Source organism: Scleropages formosus, chromosome 25 (genome assembly GCF_900964775.1).
Source record: "Scleropages formosus chromosome 25, fSclFor1.1, whole genome shotgun sequence".
In the NCBI taxonomy this organism is placed as follows: Eukaryota; Metazoa; Chordata; class Actinopteri; order Osteoglossiformes; family Osteoglossidae; genus Scleropages; species Scleropages formosus.
The window spans coordinates 2,051,471-2,070,663 of record NC_041830.1 but is presented as its reverse complement, the minus strand read 5'-3'; the positions used below and the strand labels follow the sequence as shown (position 1 = coordinate 2,070,663).

Here is a 19,193-nt window from a genome sequence, read left to right as displayed (position 1 = left end):
CGCGTTCACGGCGGCGGCTATTCGCGAGCCTCCGCTTTGTGGCAGCCGAAAGCATACAGTAAGCAAACACATAGAGGTGAAGGAATTAAAATGTTTAGTGTATTTTATTACTTGTTATATATTACATTTATTCCTTCAAATTCCAAATATATAAAGTGAGAAGGCAGGATTTAAAGAGACAGCTTCACATTTCACCACTGTTCAATATTTAATGTAACATGTTACATGTGGGTGGAGGAGGCCTTCCAGGACACATGGGCACCGACACACACAAGGACACCCAGCACAAGGTGGTGTGTGCACACACACTCACACTGTTACCCAAAGCGGATGCTGGAGAAAAACACCTACACTATGTACAGCAGTTGGAACCATTGACGCTTGCATTTCACTTTAGTCTGCCGACAAGTCATTTTCGGGAGTCACGCATTTCTTAAGTCTGTGAACGACTGCGTCGTCTTCGCCGCCGCCCTGAACCAGACATCTCCTGGCAGGAACACCTATTCAGGCCATTAAGGGCTCCCTCGTTCCTTTCAATATGGTTTATTTCCATTGGCATAAGGCACAGGAGTACTAAATGAAAGTATCTTACTCGACAGATTGTACATTATGGTAAATCTACACATTCACTTCTTCCCCAAACTTAATGACGCTAAACCGAGATGTACAGACATTAGTTGGGAGCAGGTTTAGAACTACATACTGAAATAACAATACCCACCACAAAGTACTTATCCAGCAAAAATGTAGATTGTGTATGCTTAAAAAGAAATCTTAAATTTTTTTAATCTTCTGGAACAGACACATTAAGAAGTGTGTTCCTGACACAAATACAGCAGGTTTAACATTGAACAATGAAAGACAGGTTTCTGTGGACTCCGAGATCCAACCTCTTTTCAGGGGGTGATGACGCCTGTCGCTCTGCGGTCTCAAACACGAGAGCGGTGACTGCCCGCCCAGCGGTCACATATGCCTTGAACCACAGCCTCTCGCTTGCTCCATCCTTTCCTCGGCTGAGTGGTCAAAACAAGCACGCCAAGAGGTCAATGGAGGCCTTGTGCATTCTTCCACGGATGCGGTTTCACCACTGGACTTCAGAAAGGTTTGACAGATGCAGATGATATGAACACCCCCCCCCTCCCCTAAAAGCACCCCACACCAGGAAATTCTGAACCATGCAGGGGAGAAGGCAGTAAAAAGAGAGGCTTCAGAAGTCAAGTTCCCTGCCAGATGTCATTAAGTTGTGGGCTAAAGATGTGGACGGAATGGGCCAATAGATCCCAAAGATCACTGCAGGATCGGTCTATTGGCACCACACTCCCCACATTACCCACAGCAACGATTAGAGTCCATCAGTCCCCATCACTGCAGTTCTTTAAAGTTCAAGTGTTGGTGGCAGAGGGGGATCATGAACCATGATCACTCAAAAGTGTAAAAAAATATGTTCCATTGAAATATATTAAGTATTCTGCAATATTCCTTTAAACTAATTGTTTTTCCCCTGCTCTGCATATTCCTGTCTAATCTATGGAATTATTTGAATATCTCAAATTAGTGACCTCGCCTGGAGGGTTACGCCTCCATTCTTTCCACTTTTAGCTCACATTTTCATATTGCCTACTCCTCATTCCCAGCAACCACAGAGGCCTTCACACATCCATGTCATTTTTGACCTTTTCTGTTCAAATAGAGATTTCATGTTATACACACCCAATCCTTACTGCTATCGCTTATTGGGCCTGAAAAAAGGCGGCTGGGGGCTCAGGGGCCATGCGGTGAGAACTGAATGGCCCCTGATTCCCACTCACACCTCTGGAGAGAACCTTGTCACTGTGGCAAACCCTCCTGCTCCCCCAGAAAGAAACAGTGCACCAAATCAGGCCTGTCTGCAGCCGCTCCCTTGGGAATAAACACCAGCTCCCTGACCACCGATGACCCCGCTTCCCTGGCTCATTGGTGCTTTGCGGCAGGATGACTCCCACATGCTGCTGGCTGGGCTGGAGTTCAGCCCAAGGCAGCCGTGCATGACGAAGCAAGGAAGTCGGCGGTGACGAGAGCAGGGATACGGCTGTGGTGACGATGTAACCTGAGTGGTGCTCGAGAAGGTGGTGGGAAACATTGCCCTTCCTTGTTGCAAGGGGAATGTTTGTGGGGGGAGGAGCTAAAGTTTTTTTTTTGTCTGTCTGTCTAGAGCAGGGAATCGTCGGTACAGCCTCCCTCCAGGCCATAGCGGAACTCCTGTAGGTTGGATATCCCGTAGAAATGGATGAAGGCCGCTGCCACCACCAAGACGTGAAAAATCTGGTGTGACTGGAACTACAGGAAGAGAAAAGACAGCATGAGGCAGGCGTGGGAGGGGGGTGGACATCAGAGACAAGCCACGTGGAGCCAGCAATCTTACCCAGATGTCACATTTGCCGGGGAAGAAGCGCTCTGGGATCCGTGCGGCATATAGTCCGGCACCCGTGATGTACATGGCACCCATCAAGTAGAACCAGCCCATCTGGCCCACGGTGGTGGCCTTGACGAAGCCCTCCGCTATGGTGAAGTGCATTGTAGGCACGATACCACTGAGGCCGAGGCCCATAAACACCCCTAAGGAAGAGGCACAGGATGAGGAATGTTATCACACTCGTTACCACGCTTGTTTCCCTTGTGTTTCCGATGCCTTTGAACCTGAGGTCAGGGGCTACCTGCGCGGGTGGGTCGGTGACGCGGCGTGGCGAAGCGATCCCACTGGGCCACGATGATGGCTGCGATACCCAGCATGCACACGACGGAGAGGTAGATGAGGCGTGGCTGCGGCGAGCAGTAGAACGAGTAGTAGAGCCAGGGCACAAAGGAGCCCATGATGAGCAGGGCGATGCCTGAGTAGTCGAGCCTGGGAGGAACAGCCAGACCCAGGGTTTATATACATTGCATGAAACAAATCATTGTGTGGGTTAGAACTGTGGCCTTTGCAAGCCAAAGGTCCCCAGTACAAATCCCCGCTACTGTGGCATTACTCTTAAACAAGCTCTTTACACCAAATTACTGTAGCAGAAATGACCCCGCTGTATAAATGGGTAAATCACTAAGTCGTTCACATTGGAAGTCGCTTTAGAGGAAAGCATCAGACAATGAAGAAGAATAATAGTACACAGTCTGTTGTTTCAATTGAGGTATGTACCTTAGTCAATGGTTGTGACTGGTTGAGAGTTGTGATAGGAGGTAGGAAACATGGTGAGTTTTGTTATGGAAGTGTGACCATATTAACAGAGCACTTGAAGGAATGCGTCTCTCTATCTGGTGCCTATATTAAAAGAGAGGAGTCTGACCACCACCATTCGAACCCTACATGAACAGCAGCAGTCACTGTTTCCATGGTAATGGAGAGGTTAGTATCACCGAGGGACAAAAAACTTCTTGGTTTGACACACCAAGCGTGTATTTCTATTCTAAAGTGTTTGACACAAGCAGTCGCATAGAATGAAATATCTGTTGTAGACATAAAAGAAACCAGCCAAAATGCTATTGTGCAGAATAAGCAGCTCACTGTATGAAAACAGGGTATATACACTATTTCATTAGCGTTATTTTTGTTGTCCGGGACCCTGTTATGTGAAGCCTGAGCGTACTTTCTTGGGAGATCTGTGGCTATTTTGAGTTGTCTGTGTGTTGGTGGATTAGACCTCAGTGTTCCAACTGGAAGCAGAGCTTCCTGGACACAAGAGAATGCACCACACTTCTAAGAGAAAAGAATACATTTGTATATAACAGAACTAAGATGGTAGCTTGAAGATTCTGGGCAGGTGCAGCTGCAGCTGCAGACAAAGTAGGAAATTCCTGGAAGCCTGGTCTTCCGAACCAAACTCGATCAACTGGCATGTGGACATTGACAGAGCTTACCGTGCAATCGGAGGTAAAGAACACACACAGGGGATCCCGCCGGAACCAGATGAACACAAACTTCCTGAAGTCCCCATGACATCAACAGCAGAAGGTCAAGTTCAGAGGTGAACTGACCTGCCAGTGGTAACCGTCTACCTGTCTAAACACTACTCCCACCTTCTGCCCCTTTCATAACTTTGCACTGAATGTGGTACTTTGTGTGGTACCAAAACGTTCCTAATTAAACCGCAGAGCCTCCGCATATGCTTAACAATCAAACTTTTATATTTATTCATTTAGCTGACACTGTTCACCAAAGCGACTTCCAGTGTTAAACTACCTACATTTATTTACCTATGGATACAGCTGGGTGATTTTTTTTTTAATTGAAGGCAATTAGGGGGAAATATCTTATTGAAAAGCAGTACAGCAGTAAGTTACATTCAAACCTGTGACCTTTGGATCCAAAGACAGTGGCTCTAACTGCTACACTATCAGCTGCCCCATGAAGCATGAAATAAAAGACCTAAATTTAAAAAGAAAAACAAAAAAGACACAAATTTCATTTCCAAGGTTCATGTGTCATAGATAAATGGGACAAAGTACTCTGAAAGGAACAATGTTTTCAAAAAAACTTCCAAAATGTATTTAAGTACAAGTGAAAGTAACAGGTTACTACCCACCTGCACCCTCTGGTCATTGTACAGCGCACTCGACTAATGTCTAACCACTGATCATTGTGTCTCCCATGTCACGATGCCATCTTCTGTACCTCTCCAGACACTCAAACAGCTGACCAGCCTGCTCTTTAGCACACCACCACTCTCTTGTTTAATCAACACATTTAATATGCATGTGAATGAGTAAAGGTAAACCAAAGGGCCCAGGTTCAAATCCCTGCCACTGCTGTAGTAAAATTCATGAGGGTATTGGCCTTGAATTGATACACTGAAAATATGAAAATGTATAATAAATATCATATTGTCAGGTCACCCTGGACCAAGGTGTCAGCCAATTAATGGATACTACACACACATCGTCTGAAACCGCTTGTCCCATGCGGGGTTGTGGGGAGCCGGAGTCTAACCCGTCAACACAGGGCGTAAGGCTGGAGGGGGAAGGGAACACACCCAGGACGGGACGCCAGTCCGTCACAAGGCACCCCAAGCGGGACTCGAACCCCAGACCCACCAGAGAGCAGAGCCCAGTCAAACCCGCTGTGCCACCGTGCCCCCCGTTAATGGATGATAATGGATAACTATTCCTGAGAAAAACAACACTACATTAATGAGGCACCCAGCCTAAGTATGAATAGAAATTATTTTTTTGACTGCATTATTGCTTTGTTACATAGTTGATGCTTTTACACAAGCTGGATACTTGACCGGACCAATTCAATCCAAATACTCGTCTCTAGGGTACGACGGCAGGGCTCAGTAGAAGGCGGCATCTTCTTTGACTAAGCCGAGCCTCACTTGGTGAGTGAGTCCCAAGGGAGAGGGTGGTGCAATGATCTCAGGGTGAGCCTGGTGCTCATTTGGTCACTCACTTGGAGAAGGTGCGCGACACTTTCTCGGAGTGGCAGTACACGGTGTGGAAGAGCCAGGAGAAGCTGAGGCAGAGAACGGCGCCCAGGAAGAACATGCCGAACACAACCTTCTCCTGCAGCGGGGCCGTGAAGTACATGTTGGGTCGCAGCATAGTGAGCGTCCCCAGGCACAGGAACAGGATGAGACCTGGAGTGGCAGCACAAACACAGAGAGACGCACACACGCACGCACGCACACACACACAGAGGGCACTTCAGTGGATTTCATAATGAAGAAAGCACAACGACAGCCTGCGCCCCGTTTGACATGCAGTGCAGTTATTAGTCACTCAGAGCTACAGTGTGGCTTGACAATCCATCTTTATTGAGTAACACATTTGTGAAAACAGTTACAATAAGTCAATGAAGAGAAGAGTATTTTTAAGAACTAACATGAAGAGCAGCATATTTGGACTTTTTTTTCCCCCAGTTACATATGTTTGCGGGGAAGTTCTGCCAGGACTCGTGTGCTCACCCAGGAGGTGTGTCCAGATGTTGCCCGTCTCCGTGTGGATCCTGAAGATACTGCCGAAGCAGGCACGGAAGGAGGGCATTGGCGGCCGGTGCCCGTGCAGAAGGTAATCGTTGTCCTTCAGCCACTCGGGCAGTAGGTGGTACGGGATCACCCTCCAGCGTCCCTCCCACACCTGGGAGCGGAGTTGGACGGATGGACAGATAAGTTAGCTCTTATCCACGAAAGCAGAACAGCGCAATGCTGTGGGATACAGCAGTGGGGAGATGCACCTTGTGCACAAATTCCTCCATCTTCTCCATTGCGTGGTGAGCCTGCAGGGGCAGCGTGATCACTCGCACGCCGTCGTCATCCTCCTCTTCTTCCTCTGTGTCCCGGAGGGCCGAGGTGGCCCCTGCGGCCGTGGCTCCCTAGGGACAAACTCACAATCAAATCTGTTCTGACCCCCCCACCACCACACACTTGTCGACAAGACACTAATCTGTTACCAAAATCTGTGGCGTTGAACTCCAGTGTAATATGGCCCTGAGACAGCGCTCACCTGCTCCAGCAGGGGCCCCATTTCGGTGAGCTCCACGTCGCTGAAGGCATGGCTCTCCTCGGAGACCCGGCCCTCCGCGTCACCGGCCGGGCGGCCGCGGGCCGACATGGGGGCACCGTAGTCCAGGCCTCCCTGCCTGCCCTTCTGCTACCGTCAGGTGCTTTGAGCTCTGGCGGGTCTCACGCACACACTCGAGCGCTGTGCCGGGGACACGAGAACCGTGCTGTCCAGGTCCTGCGGGGACGCCGGCAGCAACACCAAAGGAGGCGGGTTCTCACTGCTCCTCACCTGCAGAAGCAGACGACATGTCCATCACATTCATCCCTTAATCTGACGCGTTTCTCCAAAGTGACGTGCAATCTTAAGCTTCATACCGTGATTTACCCATTTGTCATTTTTACTGGCACAATTTTAGGAAATACCTTGCTCAGGTACCATGACGTTTTTGCGAACTGAAACAAAAGAATATGTGAGGGGGGAAAAAAGTCAGTCCATAGCAGACATTAAAACAACATGTTCCAGTGAACTTGCAAAACGGAGTTAAGAGCAAAGTAGCTAAAAAGCATTTCTTCAATAAAATATTTTGTCAGTATTCACAAGACACGACTCACTAGGCCGACATGAGGCTGGACTCCTGCGCCACTTGCTTAGAAAAGCATTTACTTGTAGCAGGGGTGAAAGCCCCCCCCAGTAAAAAAAGTAACATGCTATAAAGCAGCAGGATGTATTAACTAGTTATTTTTATTACAAAATGTCACATCTTTGCGTTTCACTACAGCACAGTGTGTGTGTGTGTTGTCCTTCTCTTTGTTGGATACTCTTTGTGCCCCTAGAACCCCTACTGTTCGCGAGCGATGACCCCTTTGTTTCGGACTGCATTCTTGGCCCCCTGGGGGTGTTGTAATGACACCCGACTTTTGTTTTTTTTTTTTGTGTGTGTCAGTCCAGTTGCACTACAGAGTTAGACACGCAGGGCTCCTTGGACTGCATGAGCGGTTCATCCACCAAAACAAATAAATCAAAATCTTACATTTTCCCCCAAATATTTAAAAAAAAAAAAAAAAAAAAAAAAATCAGTAGAACTGCTCCCAGTTATTTACAAGACTTGATCATTCTCTACACCCCAACCACACTGCTACGCTCTTCTACTTCTGCTTGCTTGGTGGTCCCACACAAGAAAGGTAAAGCACGGAGGTTCTCGATTTTGGCTCCGTTGTGGTGGAACAACCTCCCCCTCTCACTCAGAACCGCTGAATCCCTGTCCACATCCAAAAAGGGTCTTAAAACTCACCTCTTCCGGACTCACTTCACCCATGATCTCTTAAGTTCATGTAAGGTGTAAATGTTCATGCTCTATAACTTTAAGATCATGCCTGGATAAACCTTTAGACAGCTACTCCTGTAATATAATGTAAATATTACATATCACAAAAATTACTAGGAAGGTGATCAGGAATTGTGGATATTTGGATAAAGTTTCATGCAGCTACTCGTGTGATGAACATTGGTTTATACGGTAGAAAGAAACTTAACTGTACTTAAGAATCACACGTCTGCATCTAAGTCTCTCTTTCTGCCAATGTAATGAACATTTTTCCCATAGTCTAACCTGGGAATAAATCAAAGGATGCCTGTAACATGTACCTTCCAGCTGACTGTGACAGGGATACGAGTGGCTTTGCATCTACAAACAACGCGAATTATGACACACTTGCAGTCCTACTGTACTGGTGTATATCTCAGCAGGAGCGCTTTACTGTCAGGTTGTGTGTACCATAACACACACCATTCTGTTTCAATATTTTATAATTAATATACTTTCCATGTGACATAAGTATGTAGTAATAACAATGAGCTTCTCACACAATATTCAATAGGTGTGTAGAGTCCAATTCAATTATGTTAGGAAATCCTGTGTAGCAGAAACACACAAGTAGCGTAAAGGTATAAAAAAAGAAGTCGTCCAAGTTACACTACACTGTGCTGGTTATTAGTAGAGTCTGTCAGTCAGGTGTGTATATTTAATTTACATTATTATAATTTATTCATTTCATACGTTTAAGACTTATGCTTCATACACAACGATCATCCTCATCGACTGACGTACCTCACTGCAGCAGCACTGTAACTGTATCATGTATGTGTAGTAACTTGATACAATTTGTGCACAGTAGATTATCAAAATATATACGGTAAAGAAAACAGCGGCTCGCCTCGAGCGTAGCCCGCCTCAGCTGCACGCGCGCGCACGCACAACCGACGGCGCGCGTAGCCACCAAGCAGCAGCTGCCGATTTGGCCGCGCGGAGCGACCTACTTGACACGCGCGTTGCCCAGGGAACGAGTCCGGGAGTAGCGCCGCAGTACAACAGCGCCTTCTTACCGTCGCCTCAGCGCCGACACCTGGGCCTCTCGAGCTTGGGGAACTCGGACGGCGCGAGCCAAGCCGTGCTAAGCTAACACAAGCTATGCTACGTTAACCCGAGCCGTGGCGCGCCGCGCTAGTTTAGCCGTCCTCGACAACGGAAACGCACAGCTGAGCTTGTCGCGATTTTGTACCGTGACGCGCGTCCCCAAACGCTTATGGAAGTGTAAGTAGTGTGTGAAAAGAAGGAGCGATTAACTGGTCTTACCGAAGCGCTTGCCGACTCGCTCTACGCGCTTTTCCTGCTTCTTACTACAGCGAGACCAGAGAGCCAACCGGTAAACCGAGGGCACTTCTCTTCTTCGGCTCGTATCACTGCGTTCATCCTTCGAATGTGCAATGAGGCCGCCACCTGGCCGGGAGTGGAAGCACAACGAGACACGCCGTCAACAACCCCGCTGCTTAGGTGTTGGCTGCTACGTTTGATCTTTACGGGTTGCCGTAAAGCGCAAGGTGCTCATGGGACTTTGAGGAAATGCACTGAGTAGAATGTACAGCGCTGAACCCAGACACTTGTTTAGTTTAGTGGAATGCCAAATGTCGAAGGTTGTGTCGTCCTACATATGTGAGGATGTGCGCCATTTCTAGAGCTGCGTCCTTTGAAACTATTTATATTAAAATTAACAATGTATCACTAGGTACCGTCAAAGAAAAATGCCAGGCAGCAACAGCACACGCCGGAGCACCACCACTGACTCCCCCTGGCTGTGACACTGTTTCTGCACTCCTGTGTCATTCTGGTCCCCCATACGAATCAGTTTATGGTAAAGTGAGTGTGTGAGTGACAGAGACAGTGTGTTCCACTGATATATGCATGAATAACCCAGTAAGCAATGTGTTAGTAATGATGAAGTATTGTTGCAAGTTAGGTGTAAGCTGTAAAACTCACATCAAAGTTATATTAAATAAATTATATATGGAGCCCAGTTAATTCGGCAATGGATGTAATTTTTGTATGCAGAACTAATTAAAAGCTTTACAACTATAGCATCAATAGATACTCAATACATATTTTTAAGTAACATTCACAAAAAGGGAATTTGAGCAAGTCTCCATTCTACCAACTGCCATTTTACAATAAACCACCCTGCTTTGTTTTCTAGTCCAAATATTTTCTCATTATCTAAAGCTGTATGTAATTTTCAAAATTCAAATAAAGATTAAACTTTGAAAAATAAATCTGCAGATGACTTCCATTTGTGACATATGTAGATCTTTTGACCTAAAGAGTCCTGTTTAAAAGAGAAAAAATAACAAATACATTTAATTTTTCACTGAATAAAATCTGTCAATGAATGAACCTGCTACACTACTAGACCATTCCCTGAAAACACATAGGATCATTTTATGACAAAATAATTTATTATGTAGTTGCAAGAAAAAGTTTGTGAACCTACTCAGTAATGACAAGAAGTACAACTGTTTGTGTGTTACAGTGCCTTGCAAAAGTATTCAAGTCCGTTGAAAGTTCGCACCATTTTCTGGGTTTCAAAAGCTACATACAAGTGTTCTCCAAATCACTATTTTTGCTGAGACCAGTCAAATTCAAATGCCAAAATTCATTATCTGTCCGCAGATATTAAAAATAAAATCTAAAACTGAAATGTCCTGCTTGCATAAGTATTCAAACCCCTGTGCTCCAAAAGCTCAAAGTAGCAAATTGTTCCCAAACAAGACACATTTGTGTCTTATTTTGATATAATTGAATAATTAGTTTCTATCAGTGAGCAACTAAAGTAAAGGTCAAAAGTAAAGTAAAGGGGGTCATTAGTCAGGCTGTGAACTCACTGTAAAAATTAAGACTAAAGAGAATACCACAAAAGTGATAAAGTGATCAAAATGCATGTTAGGACAAGGGTACAAAAATATTGGATGTGGTGCTTGGATGTCCCAGTGATCACTACTGGATTCATCACATCACCTAGTTTCTGTGTAAAGAAGGCTGTCTGTTAAAACTTGGCTTCAAAGGAGGAGGTAAACTGGTAAGGGACGCGACAAAGATGCCAGTTATCACTTTGATAGAACTAGAGAAGTCAGTTACTTAAACTGGGGTATATGTGCATGGGTCCACAAGTATCGAGAGCTCTCCATAACACTGGCCTGTTTGGGAGGGTGGCAAGAAAGAAGCCATTACTCAAGAATATTCATTAAAAAGGTACATCTGGAGTTCACCACGATGCATGAGAAAGACTCAGCTAAGATGCAGAAAAAAGGTGTTGTGGTCAGATGAAACTGAAACCAACACAGGGCTGCCAACATTTTGCCTGAGAAGCTCTATGTATGGTGCAAAACTAACATTGTCCATGCCTCAGAAATCACTATCCCTATTCTGAAATATGGTAATGACAGCATAATGATGTGTGGCTCCTTGTCATCTCAGTTGATAGGAAAGATTGATGGAAGAATAGATGGAACAGAATTCAGGGAAATCCTGTAAGAGAACTTGTTCTAGATGACTCAGAAACTGAGGCTTGGGAGAGGTTGGCCTTCCAGAAAGACAATGATCCCAAGCACAAGGTCAAGGCAACACTGGAATGACTCAGAAACAAAAAAGTAAGTGTCCTACAATGGCTTAATCAAAGCCCTCATTTCAACCCTATTGAGAATCTATGGCACCTTTTGAAAATTGCAGTGCAGAAGTGTCATCCAACCACCTGAATGACCTGCAGAAAATCTGCCAGAAAGAATGGGGTATAATCACTGAACCGTGTGCAAAGCTGGTTCACACTCACCCCAAACACTTAAGGCTTTAGGAGCAAAAGAAGGCTATACTAAATATTAATATGTGGGGGTTTAATACCTATGCAAACAAGTTTTTCCCTGTTTTTAATTATTTATTTTTTAATCTTGACTTATTATTTATTTTGGATTTGAAAATGAACTGTTAGAGCACAGCTTTATAATAAGAATACTTTTTGGAAGAACACGTGTATGTATCTTATGAAATCCAGAAAATGGTGTTAACTTTCAAGGGGCTTGAATACTTTTCGAAGGTACTGTATTAGTTTAGGGGGGTGCGGTGGCGCAGTGGGTTGGACCAGGTCCTGCTCTCTAGTGGGTCTGGGGTTCAAGTCCTGCTTGGGGTGCCTTGCGACAGACTGGCGTCCTGTCCTGGGTGTGTCCCCTCCCCCTCCGGCCTTACGCCCTGTGTTGCCGGGTAGGCTCCGGTTCCCCGCGACCCCGTATGGGACAAGCAGTTCTGAAAATGTGTGTGTGTGTGTGTGTGTGTGTGTGTGTGTGTGTGTGTGTGTTAGTTTAAGCAGATTGTATATTATTGTAACTTAGTAGAAGATCAGATCACATTTTATGAGAAATCAATGCAGAAACACAGGTAATTCCAAAAGGTTCACAAACCTTTTCTTGAAAACCTATGCAATTCAGTACTTTTCAGCTGAACGTTCATTGATGCTTGAAATGAACGAAAGTGAAATTAATTGCAGTATTTCTTTATACAGCATATTTTTGCAATGTTTAACAACACAATTACAGATGGCATCGTGATAAATTTATTGCAGGTATTGAAATAGAGGTCAGGATCACCCAGAGCACCAATTTTTGCCATAAATATATTTGGGGAGTCAGAACTTTTTCATGATATGTATATGCGCAGAATGTGTCTGTATATGCTTTGTATGAGGTATAAAGCAATGTACAGGAGTTTTCAGATAATTAGTACATATCTTACATGTGGCTTAAAAAACATGTGGCTAATTGCAAAGGGAACCCCTCACCAACTGCTGTTTTTTCTATTCTTACCCTCCCTGTTGACTAAGAAGTGCTCTGGACTAAATTTGGCCATGCACTTTGTAAACGGCTTCAAGTCATCACTGAGCATCTCAGGCTTTCACAACAACCAAGTTCCCTGCAGGAGCTGAACTGGGAGGACAAAGGAGCAACAGTCACATTTTTCTGGTCTTTTTCTCTGTGTTCTGGCTGTTTGACCTTGTTTATGGACCTGTCGCTGACCTCAGAGACTTCAGAACATCATCAGTAAAGACCTTAGGACTCCTTCACACAAGTGCATCAACGCTCCAGCATTTCAGTGCATGAGCTGCCAGGTGGTCAGTGTTCTTCAGCAATCATGTCTGGAAGAGAAGAAGAATGGGGTCTGGCTCGCTGGGGGCGGCAAGTGAGTGAAGACCTGGATATCGACCACCTGCTGGCCGATCTGTCACCTGAGGAGGTGGAAGAGCTGGAGAACGAGCTCACCATGATGGACCTGGACCCCTCTGTGCCGGTTGGGCTCAGACAGCGCAACCAGCTGGAGAAAGCTCCGGCGACCGTTCACAACCATGGGGCTGAACTGGACCTCCGTTATCGAGAACCCAAGAAACTCTTTGAGAGAGAGTTCTCCTCACAGGTATAAGGGCAACACTGGAGATTTCACTTTGCACTGAAAGCCCTTATTTCACTGTGTAGCCATTGATTGACAGCTCCATTACTTTTGTTTTGAGAGTGGTAATGTGACTTCTGTCTGTACTCAAAGTATAAGTAAGAGTGAGGAAGCAAAAGGTTGAGCCCTTTTCTGTTTAATGCATAGCTTTCTGTGTTTCCTGCCAATTCTACATATGACTCCTTCCTTTGAAAGGTCACTCATGAATGTTTGTTGCGCACACCCTGTCCAATCTGTCAGTGAGGTTGATGTTGTTATGCTTAGTGTGCTGAACTTGCTTTGTGGTGAGATGGGAGCTGTGGATTGAGAAGCGGCTGGCCCACTGTGTCTGGCTTCAGGGAGATGTGTGCCAGTTGCCCTGTTAGTAACCTGGGACAGTCACCACAGCTGGACTCTCCAAAGTTGGTTGTGGCCTTTATTTGATTTTATAGTGATCAAACCTGGCACAAAGCTTGTTTGCATCAGTCCCAGGAGTTCCAGGTATTGGTGCTGCTTTGTTTGCACACCTAACTGTCACAGTCCATGGGCTTCCATCAACTGCAGTAAAGAATCACTTTGGCCAACCATCCTTAACAATGTACAGCCATGGAGAGGCTGGTACTGTAGTGGTTAGAGCTGCTGCCTTTGGGCCCAAAGGTAACAGGTTTGAATCCCACTTCCAGGTGCAGTACCCTTGAGCAAGGCACTTACCCGAAATAATTCCACTAAAGTTACCCAGTTGTATAAATGAGTAAATAATTGTGCCTTGCTTCACACTGTAAGTCTCTTTGGAGAAAAGTGTCCAATAAATCTGGCTCAGCGAGTAGCACTGCTGTCTCACAGCACCTGGGTGGTGCGTGAGAACGTGGATTTGATCCCTGCTCAGTCTGTGTGGAGTTTGCATGTCCTCCCTGTGTCTGTGTGGGTTTCCTTCATGTGCTCTGGTTTCCTTTCACACTCCAAAGACATGCTGGTCTGGTTCACCCATAGTGTGTGAGTGACAGAGAGAGTGTGTTCCACTGATGTATGGATGAGTGACCCATTGTAAGTAGTGTATCTAGCAGTGTAAGTCACCTTGGTGAATAAGGTGTGTGGGCTGATAACACTAAGGAATTTCAGGTGTTGCTCATAACAGCTAAACATATTTCCTTACCAAGCATGTAAGAATAATCAGCCCGTGTTTCATATCTTTGCCAAAAAAGAAAAAATGTTCAAGTTTTTTTTTTCTTTTTAATGAATGACAAAATATCATTCTGGAAAGCTTCTATCCTGTCACATTCCCAGAATAAATTAAAGTGCTATGAGTTTCAATACATGTTCATTTGAAATAGATAATAGTGGATTGAGAGGGACAAATGAAGCTTTATGCTGTGGAAAGTAGCTGAATGAATTTTACTCCACTAAACTTGGAGCCTTTTGTATTCCTAGAATACATTTATCAAAGTGCTTGGAGCACCTTCTTGCTTAAAACAGCAAAGATGTCTCTGGAAACATCCAGCAAAGCTGTACTGGAGTAAAATAGACTGTAAATAATGTAGGAGGATCTGAGTTTATTTAAGCAGTCCAAGCAGCGCTGTTTCTCACACTTATCTCCATATGCATATGTATCTGTGAAAAGCAGTGCAAATGACTTTAACCTCTCCCTTAACTGTAGTAGTTCACAGAACTGAGCTTCAGCACAAGAGAATGTGTTCTGTCTGTCTAAATGCATAATTTGGGATGTAGCAGAAAGGCAGCCATACATCGGTTGGTAGCATGACCACCCTCATCCATCCTCACAACAGCCCGTCCTATCTTTGGATCCCCAAATGTGTTGACAGTCAATGCAGCCAGTTCCAACTCTGACAGCTGCTGAGATGCTGGGAAACATGAGAAAGGAGGAAACATGAGTGGCCTGTGGAAGTGTGGCTGTGTGTGGTTTCCAGCAGGAAGATGTGTTGCTGTTGTTTGTTTGAAAAAGGGCCCAGTGGAAGGGTATGGAAAACTGCCCAACCAGCAAAATGTCACCTAGACACTAGGGTCTCATCACTGTCTATGTTGCCAGGCAGCGCATGTAACAAACAAGGGCTTTGGTGTGTTCTAGCAGAGAGCATCCAGGTGTGATTCTAGCATGTGCACTCTAAGCAAACAAGCAAAGAGCTTAGCAAAAGCATGGGAGTTCACTGCTGGCACTTCACGGTATTGACCATTTCCTTTGGTTTTCCTGTCCTGTTCATACGCAAATAGTTAGTTTTTAATTTTGATTTGTTAGGATATTTTTTCCCATGAACATATTTTCCATTCATTATAAAGAGATTTGCATAATCTTGTATTTTCAATTTAACAAAAGATTTTAAAATAAAATGCCCCAGGTGTACCCTGCCTTGTGCGCTATTTTTTAGGACAAGCTTTGAACTACTGCATTCAGGCATTGGCCAAGCAGTTAATGAAACTGCAATGAATAAAGAAACATTTTAAACAGATTTTTTTAAAATCCATTATAGCTTTAGAACTGAACTAGCAAATAAATCAAATGATGCTTGCACTATAAAGCACTAATCAATGAAGATACAGTGGTGCAAGTGACTTGAGATCCACAAACAAATCCAGTTATTAACAGACATCTGGTCCTAGTTCTGTTTCTAAGGTAAAAAGCCAATGTACAGCATTTTACTAGCCTAATTGAGTGAAGATATTGCTCACACTTTGTCCACAGACACCAGATGGTCTTAGAATAAACAACTTTGCTGGCCAAGTAACTGGAAACTCTTCACAGCAAAGCAACTTTAGGATTTCACTTTATTTGCAGCACATAATAGATGTTCTTTTTAATAGATTTTAAAAGCAATGTTTATTTTAACTGCGCTTCGGATTATTTTGCATTTTGTCTGTGTATGTGTTTTTGTAATAGGCAGATGCTTCAAAAATGGAGATAAACAAAGACAGAAGCCTTTGTCTGTCAGATAGCCAAGGTGACCCCAGCAACAGCAGTGAAGGAGGGCTGGTAACTGGACATAGCTCCAAGGAGAGGATGGTGCCAAAGAACTGGATTAGTGATCCAAGAGATCACTGTGCTGGTTCATCAGACAGGCCAAGCAGAGGGGAAAGGAGGGATAAGGACAAGATCAAATCACATAAAGACAATGAGGACAAAGTACTTGGGAAATCTATGGAGAGAAAGCCACAGAGGCAAGTTAAAGTCTTTAAACCAAAGGAGAAGTCTGAAATAGTCAACAGTAATGAAAGGGAAAAGAAAGAGCAAGTCAAGAAAATAGAGAAAGGGGACAAAGGAGGGCAGATGTTCAAGTTAAGTCGACCTCCACAGAAATCTGGAGAGAAAAAGGTAGAACAGAGGAATGTAAGAGACATGGAGGCACATGGTGCAATAAGCATGGAAACTGTACAAAAGGAGGAAACAAGGCTGCAGAAGAATGAAAAAGATGAGAAGAAAAACAAGGGGAAGGAGAGGTTGTTGGGTGAATCCCAAAGGCTCACTGGATACAAGGACCCTGGGGGCACCAATGCATATGTGAAAATACCTGTTGAGGCTGGAGAGGTACAAGCAGAGAATGAAGAATCAACCACCAAGAAATTTAAGGAGCTCATGGAGAAGATCCGCAACAATGACCCTGAAACATTTGAGCTCAATGTCAACAACTCAAGTGAGCTCAAGCCCCAAACACTCATTCAGTTAGTTAAGGCACTCAAAGAAAACACACATGTCAGAACCTTAGCTTTAGCCAACACCCGAGCTGATGACCATGTGGCCTGTGCCCTTGCTGACATTTTGACTTGCAACAAGATCCTTAACAGCATCAACCTAGACTCCAACCATCTTACTGGGAAGGGTATCCTTGCCCTCATCAATGCCTTACAAGACAATGCCACTGTGACAGAGCTACGCTTCCACAACCAGCGTCACATCTGTGGTGGCAAGACTGAGATGGAGATGGCCAGGCTTCTCAAGGAGAATATTACGCTGCTCAAGCTGGGTTACCACTTTCAGCTGCCTGGCCCACGCATGGTGGTCAACAGCATACTTAGTGCCAACATGGATAAACAACGTCAGAAACGCCTGAAGGATCAGAAGCAGGCCCAGGCAGATGTTAAAAACAAGGTCCCAGAGAAGAAGCGGATGAAAGAAGACAGCACACAGATAGGGTACCCTGGAACTTCACCTAAATCTTCACCACAGCACTCAAAGTCACCCTCCACCAGGATAACCCCCAGACAGAGTAGAGAGGGTGAAGACGGGGCCAGTGCTGCAATCCCTGAACCTCCACCACAACTACCACCTGCTCCTGTGCTGAATGGTGACCTTCTGCGGAACTCTCTCAAACCAGTCTCGGAGAGAAAGCAGGATGATCAGAGCGGTGGGCATGGGCTTGAGAGGAACCTCAGAGACCAACTCCTGGCCTCCATTCGCAACAGCAGTGTATATCAACTCAAAAAGGTAAAGTGAAGGGTTCTCAAAGAACATCAGCTCTGCATGTTACTGATTTGTTAACTGTTGAGTTGTAGGTGACAGAGGAGGAATCCTATTGGCTACTGATAAAATTAACTCAGTAAATTTTCTTTTACTTTTCTTTTATTCTTATGTATTGAAGACATTATTGACTCGAACTTAAGAGATTTTTTGTCTTGTTTCATTCTGAACTAAACAGCTAATTTTGAATAAATTAATTTGAATAGTATTCTTCTGTAACTTCTACAGACTTTCTTTCCATCTTTGGAGTGATCACAGTCTTTAATGGTCTCTGATGTTCTTGTATGTGCAGGTTAAGGTGCCAAATCGACTGTGATAGAGAAGGGAAACAACAAGAATGGATGACACGTCTCTGAAAGACAAGTGTCTATTGAATACCAGAATATAGCTTTTACCACCAAGCTATGGTTGAGACACAAAGGTGTGCTGGAATTCAGAGTGGTAATGTGTTCTGCACGGTTTAGCTGGTTTGAAGGTGTTCTGGAGTATAAAGACCTCTGTGGTTCTTGTACTGTAAACAGCCAAGAGATGAGACTATGGAAGTTGCCACCAAGGTTTTGCTACACAGTGTTGTGTACTGGAGTTCTTCAAAAGGATTTGTTTCAAGAATCGCCTCCTTCTGCAATGATTTTATAGATGAATATGTACTGGGCTTTTTATGATGAGTTGAAGTGCATGGATGTGTAATTGATTTTAATTCATGTGGTTTATGGCCTCACAAAGCCTTCAGACATTAAGTTTCAGACTGAAGACATATATAGAAGTCCTCTAATTTCATGGATTACTCATTTTAAGAATTAATTTTCAAGTTATATAATCAATGTACTTCAGATATTGTATTGATATATAAGATCCAATAGGGTCTGAACCAAATGTTTTTGATTTATCAACTGCACACCTAATTTTTCCACTCAAATATTTTCTGCAGAAGATGCTTGTTTTAAAGATGATTGCTTGCAGAGAAATGAAAAAGTGAGAGACATGAACTGATTTTGATGTGGAGTTCATCTTTACTCAATAAATGCTACAAAATGCATGTCCTGCTTATGAATATTGCACTGACCTGGATGAAAGATATTGGTTAATTTTTTGTACTTATTTTTGCAGTTGCATGAATATGGTATGTCATGTGGAAGGTACATTAAATCCTGTAGCAGACATATTACATCCAGCCATATAGCAAATGAGGGGAATCAAAAGGTGGATATTTGAAGCATATTATTGCCATGATGACCCATGTTTACATGTCAGTTCCAAAAAAATACTATTTCAGCTCCATAACAAAAGAGACCATAACTGCTAGCAGAACAAATAGAAAAATACAGCGATAAACTTCAATTTCCAAAAAAGTTAAACCAGTAAACCTTCTCTCAAACAGGTCCAAGTCTTAAAACTGGTATCTTCATTTTGAACGGTCAGCTGTCCACCTCAAAAATGTATCAGTCATCCAATCCACTTCCC

The 19,193-nt window shown here is 44.3% G+C and overlaps 2 protein-coding genes across 3 annotated transcripts; one reads left to right on the top strand and one right to left on the bottom strand.

The window, feature by feature from the left end:
- Positions 1-105: 105 nt before the first annotated feature.
- On the bottom strand, positions 106-9,259 carry LOC108928272 (adiponectin receptor protein 1-like). Of its 2 annotated transcripts, XM_018742154.2 has the most exons (9): positions 9,104-9,223; positions 6,894-6,923; positions 6,472-6,759; positions 6,203-6,340; positions 5,934-6,105; positions 5,420-5,606; positions 2,694-2,881; positions 2,402-2,595; positions 2,098-2,316 (listed from the first exon to the last, which is right to left on the bottom strand). In XM_018742154.2, the coding sequence occupies exons 3-9, from the start codon at positions 6,577-6,579 to the stop codon at positions 2,188-2,190; spliced, it is 1,116 nt and encodes a 371-aa protein (XP_018597670.1). In that variant the 5' UTR covers positions 6,580-6,759; positions 6,894-6,923; positions 9,104-9,223; the 3' UTR covers positions 2,098-2,187. The 2 variants fall into 2 exon arrangements, with proteins under 2 accessions (XP_018597669.1, XP_018597670.1); XM_018742153.1 differs by lacking the exon at positions 6,894-6,923 and having other exon boundaries at positions 106-2,316; positions 9,104-9,259.
- Positions 9,260-12,976: 3,717 nt separating this feature from the next.
- Positions 12,977-18,048, top strand: LOC108928122 (leiomodin-1-like). Its single transcript, XM_018741903.1, has 3 exons — positions 12,977-13,255; positions 16,158-17,699; positions 18,025-18,048. Exons 1-3 carry the CDS (start codon positions 12,977-12,979, stop codon positions 18,046-18,048), a joined length of 1,845 nt encoding a protein of 614 aa, XP_018597419.1.
- Positions 18,049-19,193: the final 1,145 nt, after the last annotated feature.

Excerpts from the sequence above, each read along its gene's own strand:
- LOC108928272 (XM_018742153.1), bottom strand. The coding sequence starts at position 6,579 with ATGTCGGCCCGCGGCCGCCCGGCCGGTGACGCGGAGGGCCGGGTCTCC. Across the intron at positions 6,106-6,202 it reads TGGAGGAATTTGTGCACAAG|GTGTGGGAGGGACGCTGGAG; the intron begins GTGCATCTCCCC and ends CTCCGCTCCCAG. Across the intron at positions 5,607-5,933 it reads CATCTGGACACACCTCCTGG|GTCTCATCCTGTTCCTGTGC; the intron begins GTGAGCACACGA and ends CTGCCACTCCAG.
- LOC108928122 (XM_018741903.1), top strand. The coding sequence starts at position 12,977 with ATGTCTGGAAGAGAAGAAGAATGGGGTCTGGCTCGCTGGGGGCGGCAA. Across the intron at positions 13,256-16,157 it reads AGAGAGAGTTCTCCTCACAG|GCAGATGCTTCAAAAATGGA; the intron begins GTATAAGGGCAA and ends TTTTTGTAATAG. Across the intron at positions 17,700-18,024 it reads GTGTATATCAACTCAAAAAG|GTTAAGGTGCCAAATCGACT; the intron begins GTAAAGTGAAGG and ends TTGTATGTGCAG.